Source organism: Podarcis pityusensis (genome assembly GCF_964106645.2).
Source record: "Podarcis pityusensis genome assembly, chromosome: 6".
Classification (NCBI taxonomy): Eukaryota; Metazoa; Chordata; class Lepidosauria; order Squamata; family Lacertidae; genus Podarcis; species Podarcis pityusensis.
The window spans coordinates 18,510,088-18,527,570 of NC_138030.1; the positions used below are offsets into that span (position 1 = coordinate 18,510,088).

At 44.4% G+C, this 17,483-nt stretch overlaps 1 protein-coding gene across 2 annotated transcripts in view; it reads right to left on the reverse strand.

Moving 5' to 3' along the window:
* The window catches only part of PTPN1 (protein tyrosine phosphatase non-receptor type 1), an 89,600-nt gene that overhangs the window by 27,185 nt on the left and 44,932 nt on the right, over positions 1-17,483 (reverse strand). For both annotated transcript variants that reach the window (XM_081011341.1, XM_081011340.1), the window contains exon 2: positions 980-1,070. In XM_081011341.1, coding sequence (XP_080867467.1) covers positions 980-1,070 — 91 coding nt within the window. The remainder of the gene's footprint in view (positions 1-979; positions 1,071-17,483) is intronic.

Sequence of the window (17,483 nt, forward strand, 5' to 3'; positions counted from 1 at the left end):
CTGGAGAAGAGGTGGGTAACAAATGGAATTCACTGCTACGAATTGTGGCAACAGCCACTAGCTTAGATGGCTCTAAAGCCAATTAGACAAATTCACGTAGGACAAGGCTATTCATGGTTACATGGTACAGCCAGGTCTAGATGCAAGATTCCTCTTAAGACCAGTTGGTGGGGTAGAAAAGCAAGATGGTGCTTCTGTAGGCGTCCAGTGCTTGTGGGCATCCTGCAGGCACTGGTTAGTTACTCTGTGAAACAGAATGCTGGACGAGAAGGCAAAGCGTTTTTACGTGATTAAACAGGAAACCACCCAGCTTTTAAACTAGACATTAAAAATGAAAGAGACTGAGCAACGGCAGTTCTTCTCTTAACTTCTAAAAAGCCAAGTGTCTGTGCTCATTGCTTGCCTCGGAACCCAAACCCACCAGTCCATTCTGGAAGCCCTTGCTTAGTGCTTGGAAACAGGCTGAGCTTACTCAACGAGGAAAAGAAAACGCAACCTTCACAAGCTCACAGGCACTTCTCTTTCACTACTGCAGGCATTCCAGGACGAAGGTCTGATATTGGAAAATGCCACCCAAGGTCGAACCCTAGCAAAGTTTATCACCGGCATGTAGAGAAAGCTGGGCATTTGAAAGGTTGGGGGGGGGGGGAGATGAGCAAGGTGGACATACTGCAAGTTCTCTACAGCTTTGGGACAAACTGGACTCCATCTCTGCTTGCCCCAGCTGCGAATTTCTCTGCTTTGCATGTCTTTGCCCAATTACAATGCTGGAGGACCAGCGGTAATATTTTGGTATACTATCAAAATAGCACAGAGCAACCTATTTTGAAATTGTTATTTAAAGCAACAGCAGGGTGTTGTTTTAAAGTTGCACGCACATTGGAAACAATACAGTTTTACCTTGTTTGGCATTGCATCTGCACTACTCCACCCTTTTGTAAAGACTCCTTGAACGTATTGAGAGGGATACAGAACTTACATGGGCTGACATCTCTGTATCTGTTGCGATTTTTGTTTCTGGGAAGTTTGGCCACTTTACATGGAAAGTCACTGGCTTCATGCCTTATGTCCTAGAAGGAAATAAATTAAGAAATTTAGCTGTGCTGTAAATCTACATGGCGGTCTCAGTTCGTTCACTGTACATTATTATTATTGCTTTCTTTTGGTTGGTTCAGGAATAAAAAACACTGAAAGCTGATGGCTTATCACAGTGCTTGATTCTATTTTGTGGCGTCTGCAAAGAAACCATTAAAACCATTGTTTCCAGTTTTTAGATTGAATCACCCAAGGAGAATCCTTGCCATGTTCAATCTTACATTAGAGGCTGAGCAATATGTATATATATACACACAACGTCACCGAAAAATGATTTTGCACAGTAAGGATTTTAGGATAGAGACCATGTTATTTGCCAGATTTCATTTGTGTGACATACAGGAGAAAGCACAATTTCACTTCCAGACCACGATTACCAGTAGTGGGTCTTGTATTAATTGCAAAATAAGTAGATAGGCAGGGATATCTCTGCCAGAACACATTTGTCCTTTGGTATCCTACATGCCACCATTTCGTAAATACGTATTAATAGCTAAGGGCTGTACATGTCTGGTTAAGATAAGAACCCAAGTTTTCTTGAGTCATCAGCGCCATGGGCTGGAGCCATAGATTTCAAAAGAATCCTTTGTATGCAGTGTGTTCTGTGCACCAAGTCAGCAGTACAGTTTAGAAGCAACGAACTTAAAAGATTTTTGCGCTGCCTGTCTGAAATTGGATTGCACTATGTAGCAATGAAGTGTGGATTAAAAATATTAAGTAAATCAACCATTTTTTAAAAATGACAGGGACTTGGTATAGAAATCACACAGCATTAGAAAAATACAGAAGACCTGGTATAGATTCAGAAACTGAAATGCAAATTGCTGGGTTTTAACTTGAAGCAATATGAAAAAACAAGCTGGAATAAAAAAAACTTAAGAAGTTCCAGGAGAGGGATCTTCCTTGCATATGCAAAATGAACAGTAAAGCTCAGCTTAAATGGTCATCCAAGAAAATTAAACAAATTTGGCTGGGCCAAATGCATCATTTTTGACTAGGCTTGGAGTGAAGCCATTTTTTATATTTATTTTGTTAACTAAATAAATATAAGACTTACATGAACACCATGCAAGTTCACTTTGTTTTTTGTACTCAATTTAGACATAATAGAGAGTTAGTGCCAGATCCTAGTGAATTTTTTTTTTCAGGGACACACACACACACACACACCCCACTGGCAGAATATACACAGTTCTGCCAAGTACTAAACTTGCACGTGGCCTTGTAAACCCTCTTACATTCCGAGTTTATTCTGACTTTTTATAACATTTCCCAGCACATGGTAGAATAAGTCCTCCAGTGTCAGAACTATTGCTGAACTAAAGAGACTACGGTGTAATTGCTTCTGAAGAAACTTTCCTTGGGCCCAGAAGATGTGAACAGATGTCCAATGGAGGCTAACATTCCCTTCCTGGATGCAGAGTAGCCAGTCAACTTCTAGACTTTCTAGATTTATTTTTGGAAGAAAAACTCCTTTGTCCACTCCTATAGATGACATGGGCAGTACAATGCCATTGATTCTCCTGGACCTCATTGTGGCTTTTTATGCCATCAGCTATAGTACGCTTTTAGAGAGGCTTATCGTGTTGGGTCTTGGCGGATCCTGCTTTTTGGCTGCTCCACTCATACTTGGATGGCTGATTCAAGAAGATGGGATTTCCTCAACATTTATACTCTGGGATCCCACAGCACTCTACAGTCGTACCTTGAAAGCCAAACGCCTTGGCTCTCGTACGTTTTGGCTCCTGAACTTTTTTAAAAAACAGGGTAGTCTATAAATACTGCAAAATGAAACAAAAACCAGAGCATGGAATTTCCAATTCCCCAGCCATAACGAAGGCCTTTGGAGCCACACCTGTCTTTGCCCCCAACCACAATAGTCTACTTCTGCGTCAACTTCTGCAATAAAACACTTCATCTTGGTACTGTCAGTACAGATGCTTTGAGAGGTGAAACTACTGCTGTTCCTCTTGAGAAGGACATCCAGCTACGCACTTTGTGACAGGCAGGGGAACCAAAACCGTACGTTGAGTTTTCTGTTCTTATGAGACGTCTCAATGGCACTGAGCTCATTAAGCAAAGTTCTAGTCACAAGTGGCCAACTTCTGCACCCTTGGGGAGCTGGAAACATCCCCCCCCCCACATGGTAAGACTGAAAGAAAGCCTGTGCATGTACTCTGACATCAGTGAAAGGGGAGGAGGCTGTGGAATGAATGTGTTTTCCGAGAGATCTCAAGAGAGAGATTGGCATCAACTCACTTCCTTCCAAGAATGAGCATGACCGACATTTATACAGAGCGTGCAGGATGATTCATTGCTTCTTCTAGATACACTTTTACTGCGATAAAAAAACCCAAAACCTTCTTGATTCAAGTATGGAGAAAGCCCTGCTCCAGGTGCCCCCATCAGGTGAAATAAGGCAGGTGGTCACTACAGAAAATGCCATCTTGGTGCAGGTACCAACCTGGCTGTGGAATTCCCTCCCCAGAGATTCTTGCCTGGTACCTTCTTTATGGTTGTCCTGGAACCTGGCAAAGACTCTCTTTTTCTCCCAACAACATCTGGAGGGCAACCACATTGCCTACCCATTTGAACTGCATTTTATCATTTATATGTCTTGCCCAGAAGACAAGGTTAAGACTGTGGTGGCCTAGTGGTTATAGTGCCAGGCTAGGACCCAGGAGAGAGGGGGCACATTCTAGTAGAGGGTATGGCGAGAGACAGAAATATGTGTAGCAATAGGCGCAAATATTAGCTCTGTACAGTGGACACACACCTGCACACACTTAACCTCCATCCAGAGAAGCAAGATGTATTATAGCCCGAAAAGAAAATGGTGAGGATTGTGGCCTGGGAAGAGACAGTGTTGCTGAGGAGTGAGGGTGGCCTATAGGGAGAGTCCTGAAAGCCAGATTGAGAAGGGTATTCTCTCTCTCTCTCTCTCTGTGTGTGTACGTGTACACATTTGGCTCCCAGTCTGAGATTCCCCACTCCTGTTGTGCAGTATATCAAGGACAAAACTTACATTAGAGCAATAATAATAATAATAATAATAATAATAATAATAACACTAAATACGACAACAGGATTTGGGTTACTGCGGTGCAAATGTTTTAGTGCAGAATGTAGACACTTGTTCGCTGTCCGATATCCCTCCCTGTTTAGAATACTTCTTCAGCCCTACTGTAAAAGTTCCAGCGGTCAAACATCACAGAATCGTGCTGTTAAAAGAGATCTGAGATAAGCAGACACTGATGTAACTGAATGCAGATGACGTGCAGGGAACAAAAATAGAGCTAAGGGCTCGCTGAAGTGGCAACCTTTTGTCTGGGTAGTACCACTCCCAAGTCTTCAGGTGGGAGGGGTCTCACATGATTGAGTGCTCCTTCATAGAGGAATGAATATATATACACTGGGTATACATAATCAATAATAACATATTTAAATCAACCATATGTACAATTCTATATACCTTAACACTCCTCCCTCCACAAGGTTTATTTAACTTTTAACATTTTAATTGCCCCAAATTGTTCAAACCTGCCCAAATACCTTCTCAAACCAATCCTCCTCCTTCTCATTGACCTTATACCCTTTCATTTTATGTATCTTCACAGTTAGATATTTTAAGATTATAATATTTTCCCGTTTCCACCTCCATTGGTTCAATGGGAGAGGGATATATATATATATATATATATATATATATATATATATGAAAACTGGATGCCAGAGGAAACCTAGCCTAGTTCCGCCCCCCCCCCCCGCAGATGGATTTTTCATTTTGATTTTGATTTCCGTACGGAGGAGCACTGAAACGCTGCAAGCCCCCACTAGCAGCCTGAAGCAGCCCAGACGCAGGTTCACCACTTACTCCCACTGGAAACAGCCCCGTCATTCCAAGAAATAGGTGGCATTTCGAGTAAACCCCAAGTAGAAAGAAGAAGAAGAAAACCTTGAGAGGAAGAACCTCACCAACACAAGATTTCCAATGTTAAATACTTAATGTGCTTTAAGCATGAGTCACAATAATCTCATGTGCTTGAATAGTTCAGGGGGAAAAACAGACATGGCAGCAAAGTGCAGCTTGTGAATGGGGGGGGGGAAGGAGGTGACAGATCACTATCCCCCACCTTTCCAGAAAATCTCAACTGAATAGCTTCCCGTTTCTTTCATGAATAAGAAGACTGATTAAAGCTGCACGAGGGTGAAGATTCATCCCTGGTCTACATGAACCTAAGGGGAACAGGCATGACTTTGTCTTGCTAGAGTCGCTATACCAAATCCTCATCAAATGATTAGGTATCGTACAAAGTATATTGGTGCTAAAATGGGTTGCTCTGTATGGAAACTGCTCCTCCCACGGCGCCCTGCGGTGCTCACTTCCATCTCCTCTGTTCTTCAGCATTAGGCCACTGAAATGATTGCTGTATTTTTCGCTCTGTATGATGCACCTGACCATAAGACGCACGTAGTTTTTAGACGGAATAGTGGATGTATGATTTTTGTGGTACATGCTGTGGCGACACACATGTGATTTGACAGTGAGTTTGGGGTAGCCCAATGCAAAAATCCTGAGGATCCATGTGGATCCGTGCTTTGTACCCATGTTTTTGCACCATTGCTGCCCCATGAAACAGTGGATGCGTGATTTTTTGTGCAGGCTACAGCCGTGGACATGCTATGTGATCTGATGGTGAATTTGGTGACCCAATGTAAAAATCCTGAGGATCCATGTGCTTTTACTTCCCCCCACCCAGGCAGCCTCCTTTATCGCTAGTGTCCCTTATCTCCCTCCCGATCGCTTGCTGATCAGCTGATCAGCGGCTTTGTTTCAACACCCCCTTCCCTCTTTCTAAAAAAAAAAAGCACAATCTGTTTTTCGCCCCAGGCAATTCGGCTCCAGGGACCACACATTCGCTTCGTAAGACGCACAGACATTTCCCCTTACTTTTTAGGAGGGAAAACGTGCCTCTTATGAAGCGAAAAATACGGTATGTGGAAGATGAGCCGTATAAATCCTACGCCTATATAGCTGTAAAGATTGTCTCTTTCATTCATACAGAGCTGTCCATGAATGCTCGTGCATTATTAACACAGCCACCCACCTTCTGGTGGGGCGAGGGGGGGTGAAAAAGAGGGAAGCAGTATGCAGTATCACCATCGACTCAAAGCAAAGAGCGGTCACAAGTAGGTGCTCGAAACTTGCAAGGTGGCCAAGAGAAGCAACTGCAACACCAAAGTAAAGAGGTGAGTGCCAGGACCCTCTTAGGCAAACTAAGGCCCAGGAGCTGGATCCGGCCCAATCGCCTTCTAAATCCGGCTCGCGGATGGTCCGGGAATCAGTGTGGTTTTACATGAGTAGAATGTGTCCTTTTATTTAAAATGCATCTCTGGGTTATTTGTGAGGCATAGGAATTCGTTCTCCCCCCCCCAAAAAAAAATATAGTCCGGCTCCCCCACCAGGTCTGAGGGACAGTGGACTGGCCCCCTGCTGAAAAAAACTGCTGACCCCTGCTCTGCACCAATGCAGCAGTTATTTCCATCAAACCACACAATGCAAGGATTGTTAGCCGCCCTGAGCCCGGCTTTGGCTGGGGAGGGCGGGATATAAATAAAATTATTTATTATTATTATTATTATTATTATTATTATTATTGCAACACTCAGGGCAATGTTATCCATGGGCTGCATGCTGCAGAGCTCTTTACAACTGAAAAGAGACCTTTGTTTCTAACTCATCGTGGAATTTAAATCCCTTTAAAATAAAAAGCTCTGCAGAGGAAAAGAAGAAACAATGTTGCTTGCTAATTAACCTAGATCTGTGAAAGAATATACAGAACGAGGAAAACCATTATTACCATTATTTGGAATGTTCTGCTACAACTTTGTTGCACCTTCTACTTGAGAACCTCTGCCCCTCTAAATATTTCCCAATATGAAGCTATCTTTAAAAGATACAGTGGTACCCCGCAAGACGAATGCCTCGCAAGACGGAAAACCCGCAAGACGAAAGGGTTTTCTGTTTTGGAGGCGCTTCGCAAGACAAATTTCCCTATGGGCTTGCTTCGCAAGACGAAAGCCCATAGGGAAATCTCCGGGGACCTCTTTTAAATGCTGTGGTGGGGAGCAAAGCCTTTCCCCCCCTCCGGCCTTCAGAAGAGGTCCAGGAAGGCCGGCGGGGGCCGAAAGGCTTTGCTCCCCACCGCCAGCATTTTAAAAGCAGTCCGGGATAGCAGGGAAGAGCTTCCCGCTATCGCGGACGGCTTTTGAAGGCAGGCGGGGGGGCAAAGACTTTCGCCCCCCCGCCGGCCTTCAGAAGAGGTCCTGGACCTCTTCTGAAGGCCGGCGGGGGGCGAAAGTCTTTGCTCCCCCCTGCCTGCCTTCCCGGGAGAGCGGAGAAAGGCAGCGCCTTTCTCCGCTGTTCCCGACGGCTTTTGAAGGCAGGCGGGGGGGAAGACTTTCGCCCCCCGCCCGCCTTCAGAAGAGGTCCTGGACCTCTTCTGAAGGCCGGCGGGGGGCAAAAGTCTTTGCTCCCCCCGCCTGCCTTCCCGGGGCAGCGGAGACTTCTCTGCTGTCCCGGGCGATCTTAAAATGCTGGCGGGCGGCAGCGAAGCCCTCCTGTCCCCGGAGCTTGCGGGGCGGGAGGTGGGGAGAAGGGCTTTTCTTCCCACCCCCAGCCTTCAGAACAGCCTTCTGAAGGCTGGGGGTGGGAAGAAAAGCCCTTCTCCCCCCCCCCCAGCCTTCAGAAGAGGTCGGGGGACAGACTGTCCCCAGACCTGGTCTGAAGGCGGTTTCCCTAGGAACGCATTAATTGATTTTCAATGCATTCCTATGGGTGCTACATGAGGCAAGAACAGCTGGAAAGCAAATGAAGCTTTGCCGAAACAAGCAATGGCTTGTCTTTGGGATAACTAATGGTTTGTTGGACAAACCATGGTTTAGTGCTAACTGTTAATGCAGGCAGTACCAGCCACTCATATTACTGCAGCTGTCAAAGGTTTCACATTTATGCTGGCTGACTATGTTGTCACAAACTTTTTGCCTCAACGTGGGAAAGGGAGAGGACATCAATCACAAAGCACTGGAAGGTAGTGAAGTCAAGCTTATTTCATGTACACCTTTTCTGCAATTACTGCACTCGAAGTGGGGTTGCAACAGATAATAGATGTTGCAACTTAATGATTCAGTTCATTACAGAAACTGATAAATCAAAAGCAAAGGCAAGTATCAACACAGCACTTAATTCAAAATAATCCATTGTACTAAAATTACTGAGACTAATTGTGACACAAAGTCACAATTCATTTAACCAATCTAGCAAAAAACCCGAACAAACTCAGCAGCAACAAAAATATAAATGAATTAAGATAGTGAAATGGCAGCAATAACGGCACATATCCAGGTAAAATTACTATCTAAAGTGGTGAAATTGCAGCCGGGGAGGGGAGGGGGGCGTGAAATCACACAATAACCTTTAACCCCAGTAAGTGGTCAGAATGAAAAAATTATTTGGCAAGCAGGAGAAGGAGCTAACTCTTCCTTCGCACACCAACAAACATCCACACAAGCACATGATTAGCAAGACTGCCAATCAGATAAAGTTTTGTGTGAAGTTCTTAGGAGAGATAAACTCTTACAATGAACAATGGATACTGAGAGTTTTGATTCTTGCAATTATTTTATCACACTGCTTCGCATTTGCTTGACTACACAGCACTACTTGCTAACATGGCAGGGAAAGTAAACAAGCAACTGTGACCTTAGCCCTACAACCCTACCCGTGCAATGTGGTATATTCCTAGAAAGCCCCTTGCTGCTTCAAGTCCCAGAGAAGTAATTTGACGCATGCATGTGAATTAATGCGAGCAGCCATTCAGGGACCACATTCAGCAGGCCTAAGTGCTGAAACACACAAGCCTCAGTATGCAAACTAGGTAGAACCATTAAATCATGTCAGCACTTGGAAAGAGGTTAATGCAGAAGCCTTTGCTCCTTCCCTAGTCATCACACCATGTTGAAACCGGAGAAGTCACTGCTCCTCCTCAAGTCTGCCATCTTTGCCAGCTTATGACGGTAAGGGCACACAGACGGGCTGTCAGCACCCCTGCCCTTCTTATTGTGAAATGGCCCAGTGCTGGGAACTTTCCAAAGCCACATGAGCATTGCCTGGAAGCTTTGCAAATCTTATTTTAGGCAGCTTCAGGAAGCTGGAGATAAGGTGTATACGACTGCCGAGTTTTAATAAAATAATACGGTGTTACAAGCATCCTGTTCGTTTGAAATGGTAATATATTGTTCTTCATTGCCCAACTTTTGGGATGCAAACAAAAAAATCAATCAATCAATCAATCAGATTTCAAATATTCTGACCAACCCTTGTAAATGCAAGTTAATGCACACAATAAACAAGCCCAGGCAAAGGAACCATTCCAAACATTTGTGTGAATATGCAATTCAAGTGTCTTCTGTAATACCCAGTACTGTATCTCTGAATAAGATACTACTAGTTTTAGTCATATAGGAGTTTCGTAGCTTGCTCTAGTGGTGTAGAGCTTGCTGTTTTAAATATGTTTTATTGCTTTTATGGTATGGTGTTACAGTGGACGCTCGGGTTGTGAACGTGATCCATGCGGGATGCACATTTGCAACCCGCAGCATCCGCAACCCGCGGCGGCGTGTCTGCGCATGCACGGGTTGCGATTCGGCGCTTCTGCGCATGCGCGACCGCCGAAACCTGGAAGTAACCCGTTTCGGTACTTCTGGGTTTTGGCGGTCCGCAACCCGAAAAAAACGCAACCTGAAGCGTCTGTAACCCGAGGTATGACTGTACAGTTGTACCTCGGGTTACATATGCTTCAGGTTACAGACTCTGCTAACCCAGAAATAGTGCTTCAGGTTAAGAACTTTGCTTCAGGATGAGAACAGAATTTGTGCTCCGGCGGCGCGGCGGCAGCAGGAGGCCCCGTTAGCTAAAGTGGTGCTTCAGGTTAAGAACAGTTTCAGGTTAAGTACGGACCTCTGGAACGAATTAAGTACTTAACCCGAGGTACCACTGTACTGGTATTTTTATGGTTGCACCCCATATTGGGATCATTATGATGAAGATAAATAAACTAAAATGCGCCTACTACTCGGCTTGTTAGTGCCATTATTCCCACAAGTAGCACATGTTCTTTTGGCTGACATGGAAGACTGCCCCCAAATACCAAGGTAATCACAACAGATTCTCTACTGCGCAAACACAGAGAAACAAAAGGACACAAAAGCTGGTCAGAGCACAGAGACACGAAGTAATCAGCTAGAACAAAAGCTATCGTGCTTCCTAATTCTGGCTGCAAGCTGAAAAGAAGACATCTACCCCAGCAAACAATGCCCATTGTTCAACGAAAAGCCCATGCTTCACTTGGTCCCTGGCATCTTCAGCTTGAAAGGATCTCATGCGAAGGGGCTGAAATAGAGATCTTGGAGATCAAGACAAATAGTAATGGCAATATGAACTGGCTCTGTGCAACATACTCTGTGAGGTAGGTTAGGATGAGAGGCAGTGAATGGTGGCTGAGTGGGGATTTGAACCCTGATCTCCTAGGGCCTAGTCTAAAACTCTAACCACTACACCACCACTCCCTTTTTCAAAGCAGACTTAGAATCAAACCATGCACAGCAATAATCATGCAACTTGCTGGGATAGCTCAGTTGGTAGCGCATGAGATTCTGAAGCCCAGGGCCATAGGTTCGAGCCCCACCTTGCGCACAAGTTTCCTGCATTGCAGGGGGTTGGACTAAATGACCCTTGGGTTCCCTTTCCAACTCTACAATTCTATGATTCTATGACTGGCCATGGTGTGTTTATTTAAACACACACAGCAGTAATGGGAAGGGGCTTTATCACAGCTCACCTGCCACTGCAGTTACTAATTATGTAATTATTGTCCTATTTGTTCTGGCCCTCAATAACAAAGGATAACCCAGTTTAGTGTGGAAGGCATATATCTGGGCTTCCTCTATAGGGGTTACTAGATTAATGAAATGCAAGTTTCCTATATAACAGAAAGGTGTGGGATATTTTTGGGAGGGGGAGATCCCTATGTCAAATCTGTGTGGGCTGGTGGTTGCTAACTGAAGTTTAGTTCTGTTCTCTTAGGAAAGCTCACCACAGTTGCCTCTAAGTTAAGAGTTAAGAAAAGTCGATAGGTGAATGGAAGAGAGAATATTAGCTTGCTCAAGTTGGTTTACAGATCTCTAAACATGTTCACTGCTACACTTTAACCAAATTTCGCCCAATGAATCATCATCCACAACGGCGCATACCACTGTGATTAGCTATGAACGAATGCCACAAAATAATCAAAACACGATCCACTGTTAGGTGTTTGTTGTCTACCATGGTAATACGTACAATTCAAATTACAGAAACGGCATCTAAATGTGAGAATTGCTCCCAGACCCAAACTACCCCGACAACAGCTATTATTTCCATTCACGGGCCGCCATTACAAAAACTCCTCAATGTGCATTTGTTGGTAAAGGGCCAGGGCTTTATTTAAACAGCAACACATACTGTATTTTGGGCTCTATAAGACTCACTTTTTCCCTCCTAAAAAGTAGGGGGAAATGTGTGTACGTCTTATGGAGCGAATGCAGGCTGCGCAGCTATCACAGAAGTCAGAACACAAGAGGGATTGCTGCTTTCACTGTGCAGCGATCCCTCTTGCTGTTCTGGCTTCTGAGATTCAGAATATTTCTTTTCTTGTTTTCCTCCTCCAAAAACTAGGTGCGTCTTGTGGTCTGGTGTGTCTTATAGAGAGAAAAATACGGTATATTCTGGCTCATTCAGCTTTACATGTACCTTTTTGAAAACACAAAACGGTTCGGCTTACATCTTTTGTTACGACAACCTTACATTTCAAGGGATTTCTCAACTTCAGCTGAATGGGGAAGGGTAAAGACGGCGGTGGTCTTGAAAGAACAAGAACAAACGCTTCGTTAGAACATTCCAAAATACCCAGCGGTGATGAAAGAAAAGTGAAGAAACAACATCTGACGCTCAACCCCACCAGTCTTTCTAAGTGCTTACAAGTCAGATGTGAGCAGACAGGAAGAGCGGCAGAGGGGGGAAACTGGCAACACTAAGTCCATGTTTGGACAATCAACTCTTGGCTTAACCAGTGAGAGATTAACAAACTCTCCCGCACATTCATGCAGCTGCTTCTGCTGATCTGCTGGATCAGACCTCTGTTCCATCGAGTCCAGCATCCTGTTCTCAGAGAGGCCAACCAGATGTCTGTAGGAAAGCCCAGCTCAAAAGCACTCTCCGCTCCCATTGGGTCGCAGCAACTGGGATTGAGAAGCCTTACTCCTCCAACTATGGGCTTAACCTTTGCCCAAGCAGAGAAACAGCATTGTAGCCAGTGTTTGGAATTAGCCAGGCACCAGGAGCATTTTTTTACCTGGCTATCGGCCACTTGTGACCCAGTGAAGATGTCTGAGTGCCAGAATAGCACCATCTGGAGGTACATGCCCAGGGAATCCTTGGACCTTGGTTGTTTTCACACCCCAAAACAACAACAACAAACCTATGGTTACGTGAAACATAATCAACACACAAGAGAAAAATAACTACCAAACTTTTAGAAGACATCTGAAGGCAGCACTGTTTAGGGAAGCTTTTAATGTTTACCAGGTTATTGTATTTTAGTGTTTTGTTGGAAGCTGCCCAGAGTGGCTGGGGAAACCCAGCCAGATGGGCGGGGTATAAATAATAAATTATTATTATTATTATTATTAGACGTAACCGGCTGTACTTTTGAATAAATAAGGTATACTATTCATTGTATCAAGTTGTAGATTTCAACGGAAGTCTCATAAAGTTCAACGAAAAAAGCAGAAGACCCAGTGGATCAGTTCATTCTCTAGTCAGTTCATGCATAAGGTCCATACACGTATAAGTGTCTATTCCACCTGTCTATTCATAAGAGTCCAATAAGCCACATGAAGGGTTGCTACAGTTCCACAGAATCCTTTCAAAGAGTCTTAAGACAAGGATTTCTGGAATATTAGCCTTGTTTCGCCATCCTAGGCTTCATCAGTAGAACAGGCATATGTAATATTACAGGATAGTGGATCTTATAGCATAGTAGTGGTTGACTGTTTTCACACCCCAGCAACAAATCCTGTAGAATTCTATCTGTTATATTTTATCTGCACAACCAGAATGGATTTCAGGAACCATAAAGTCGTAGGGGGAAAGTATGGCTTTCAAGCTGCCTGGCCCCCAAAATGACTATGCATTCTGTTCTGGCGACTGTAACCCTGGTTTAAGGAGCCATTTTGTGCCTAGCTTATATATCTGAGCTTCTAACACTGCCGTCAGTCCCAGCCAGCATGGCCAATGGTCAGGGTTGATGGGAGTTGAAGTCCAACAACATATGGAAAACCACAAATTGCTCATCTCTGCCTTATAACATTCTTGAGTTTACAAAATCAGATAGAATTTGATTTTGTATCAAATCATAGAATCATAGAGTTGGAAGAGACCACAAGGGCCATCGAGTCCAACCCCCTGCCAATTTGCACCATTCTCCAATTATGAGGGAGGGGAAACTGTCACTGAACGATGTGCTTGTTAGAATCAAATTGTGCACAAGTTTAACTTGTCTGTATTCAATTAATTCCCATTAAAACCCTTTCCTTTTAAAAACAGAGAGGGCTTTTTCTTAAATAAATAAAAAAAATGCTAACACACCCCATTGATTTTTATCTGCCTTAACTCCACACCCCAGCCCTTCCCCAGAACACAGCTCAGAAAGTATGTGATGGAGGTGGAGAGGAGAACACAGGATATCTCTAAGTCAGTGTAACTAAAATTCCCAAGTCACTCACACAAAAAGGACCAAAATATTTTTTTGCAAATGAAAACTGCATGTGTTGCTATTTGCAACATCAAGCAGAAACCCGTGCCAGAAAAAAACAAACTATCAGCTCGTTATAGCATCAAGATTAAATAACTAATTCAACTATTCAGTTCAGCTCCAGATAGACTAATGAAGTCCAGAACCAGAGCTGAAACTGCCTGTTCAAATTTATGTCTATACGGTTGCAGCCCAGCTCTAGTGTGTATCTGAGAACCCCTGGCTCCATTTGGCTCCTCAAGTCTCAAGAAATATATCCTCAGGCAAGTCTGCCTGAATTCAGATAGCCTCAGGCAAGTCTGCACAAGTTCAGCTTTTGAGACTGAAGAGCCAGGGAAAGGGGAGAGGAAACCAGTCTGGCTGAAATATAGCCTATGGTACGAAGGTGAACATCACATCTGTTTGCTGGGAGCGGCCGCCGAGCCCACATAACACCTACTTTGAAAGACCTACATTGGCTCCCAGTACGTTTCCGAGAACAATTCAAAGTGTTGGTGCTGATCTTTAAAGCCCTAAACGGCCTTGGTCCAGTATATCTGAAGGAGCGTCTCCACCCCCATCGTTCTACCCGGACACTGAGGTCCAGCACTGAGGGCCTTCTGGTGGTTCCCTCACTGCGAGAAGCCAAGTTACAGGGAACCAGGCAGAGGGCCTTCTCGGTAGTAGCGCCCTCCCTGTGGAACACTCTCCCACCAGATGTCAAAGAGAACAACAACTACCAGACTTTTAGAAGACATCTGAATGCAGCCCTGTTTAGGGAAGCTTTTAATGTTTGATGTATTACAGTATTTAAAAAAAAAATTTGGAAGCCGCCCGGAGTGGCTGGGCCAGATGGGCGGGGTATAAATAATAAATTATTATTATTATTATTGCTCTGCTCGCTTTGGCATCTGGCTTCCAACCCCATCCCGGCCGACAGCATGTGGCCCCTGGAAAGCTGCCCATGAGAAAATGTGGCCCTCTGGGTGAAGAGGGTCCCCCTCCCCTGGTTTAAGGGTTTCTCCTTCCAGAATCAAGTCGCCTACACACAATATATTTAAAGCATATGGTTTCCACTAAAGAATACTGGGAACAGTAATTTTAAAGGTTGCTGGGAATTATAGCTCTTGGAGGAGCAAACTATGATTCCTAGGATACTTTGGGAGAAGTGACAAAGCCTAAATGTATGGTGCGGATGTGACATAGCTCTAAAGCAGAGTTTCCCAAACTTGGGTCTTCACCGGGGTTTTTTTTAAGACTACAACTCCCATCATCCCTAGCTAAATGGTCAGGGATGATGGGAATTGTAGTCCAAAAACAGCTGGAGGCCCAAGTTTGGGAAACCCTGCTCTAGAGCTATGTCACAGCCACACTTGGGTCTCCAGCTGTTTTTGGACTGCAATTCCCATCATCCCTGACCACTCGTCCAGCTAGCTAGGGATGATGGGAGTTGTAGTCTAAAAAACAACAACAACAGGTGAAGACCCAAGTTTGGGAAACCCTGCTCTAGAGTTTCCCCTTCTCCACTAACAAATTCCGAGGAGGCAGCAGTGTTATTCTGCTGCAGAAAACGTAACCACAGATAGTATTATGATGCCTTCAGGACTAATAGACTTAAAGACTAATCCTACGGCGATATCCACTGGGATGAGCAGCTTAGGATCTCTGCAGATCTCTGGTTCAGCTGGCTGATTAAGTGCCCTACCCCAGCTCAGCCAAGGTTTTGGTTTTTTTGTTTTTAATTAGTTTTTATTAAGCATTTTCTTGTGAAACAACAACAAAACCAAAGAAAAGTACATATAGTGTGTCCACTTTCAATCCATAGAGTTCGTTTACATTCGGCATGAAACACTGTGGTCATATGTGGTGGGGGAGAAGAGAGATTGGGGGAGGGGAGAAAACAATCCTTTGTTCCATTGCGCAGTGGTTGTGCTGGGCTTTTGTGTCAGTGTCAGGCAGGTAGGTCCTAAAATATATATGTGTGTGCCGGCATTGAGAGAGACTGGGGGCCCCAGAGCTTGGTTGGTTGTGTTCGGTTGGTTGCACTGTGGTTTCTCTGTGTGCAGGGTGTGTATGTTGTTGAGTCAGATAAGCATACAGTGGTACCTCGGGTTAAATACTTAATTCATTCTGGAGGTCCATTCTTAACCTGAAACTGTTCTTAACCTGAAGCACCACTTTTGCAGGCCATCTCTCTTCCATCCAGTCTAGGAACTGTTCACTAATAACGCCTCAGTCTTATCTGGATTGAGCTTCAGTTTGTCGGTTCTCATCCAGTCCACTACCGAGGCAAGACCTCGGCATCCATTGCCTCACCTGTAGATGTCAAGGAGAAGCAGGGCTGTCCGTCACCAGCCTATTGCTGACAATGTACAGTGGTACCTCGGATTAAGAACTTAATTTGTTCTGGAGGTCCATTCTTAACCTGAAACTGTTCTTAACCTGAAGCACCACTTTTGCTAATGGGGCCTCCCACTGTCGCCGCACGATTTGTGTTCTCATCCTGAAGCAAAGTTCTTAACCCGAGGTACTATTTCTGGGTTAGCGGAGTCTGTAACCTGAAGTGTATGTAACCTGAAGTGTAAGTAACCCAAGGTACCACTGTATTGATTTGTACGCTGGTTGGGTTTCTTGGGGGGGGGGGTGTCTTCCTTTGCTCAGCCAAAGTTAAGCCGGCACAAATTCTCTGTACTGGCTCAGCTGACGCTCGCGGTGCCAAGAGTGGGACAAGTTCTCCAAAAGCGGTATTCCGGGGGCAGGACTAAGGGTGAGATTTAGACTGAATCCTAAACCCATCCAGCTCAGTTATGTGAGCTGGGAACCCAGCACTGGACACCATTTTTAAGGCTTGCTTTCCCACTGCCAGGGCTTAGGCAGAGCAGCAACCCCACTGCTGAACATGGGGTGGGTGTGGTGTAAATTTACACCAGCTTAACTTACACCGGCTTGCTCTATGCCGGGGGTTGGACTAGATGACCCTTGGGATCCCCTTCCAATTCTTATGACAGCTTCTTGCGCATAGGATTGCTCACTAAGTGCAGATAACGGTACTATAGAATCTAGAAGGGAATGAGAGTCAAGTTCCCAAAAACTGATGCACATTCTTGCATTCCGTTCAATGCACACGATTATATATGCAGATAAACTGAAAAGCCGAGAGGAAAGAAGTATCCAAGGATTCCGAAAGTTGGCTACGTCCTAATAAGAAAAGCTTGATTTTAAAAATGTATAAAACTGCTGTCCAAGAAAGAACACAGCATTTGACAGGGGAGTGGGAGGGGTAATAAAAGAGAGGGATAACAAGGAATTGCTTCAACATTTTATTTATGCAATTTGTGCCATAAAAGCTATTAAAATTTCTGGATCCAGAGATCTGTAGCCGTTTTAGACTTGCATACCTACAAATAATCATTCTCTTGTGACACACACTGTACACTTTGCATCCCAATGAAGGCAACAATTTGGTAATGCACCGAAGGAAAAAACAGAGGCATGTTT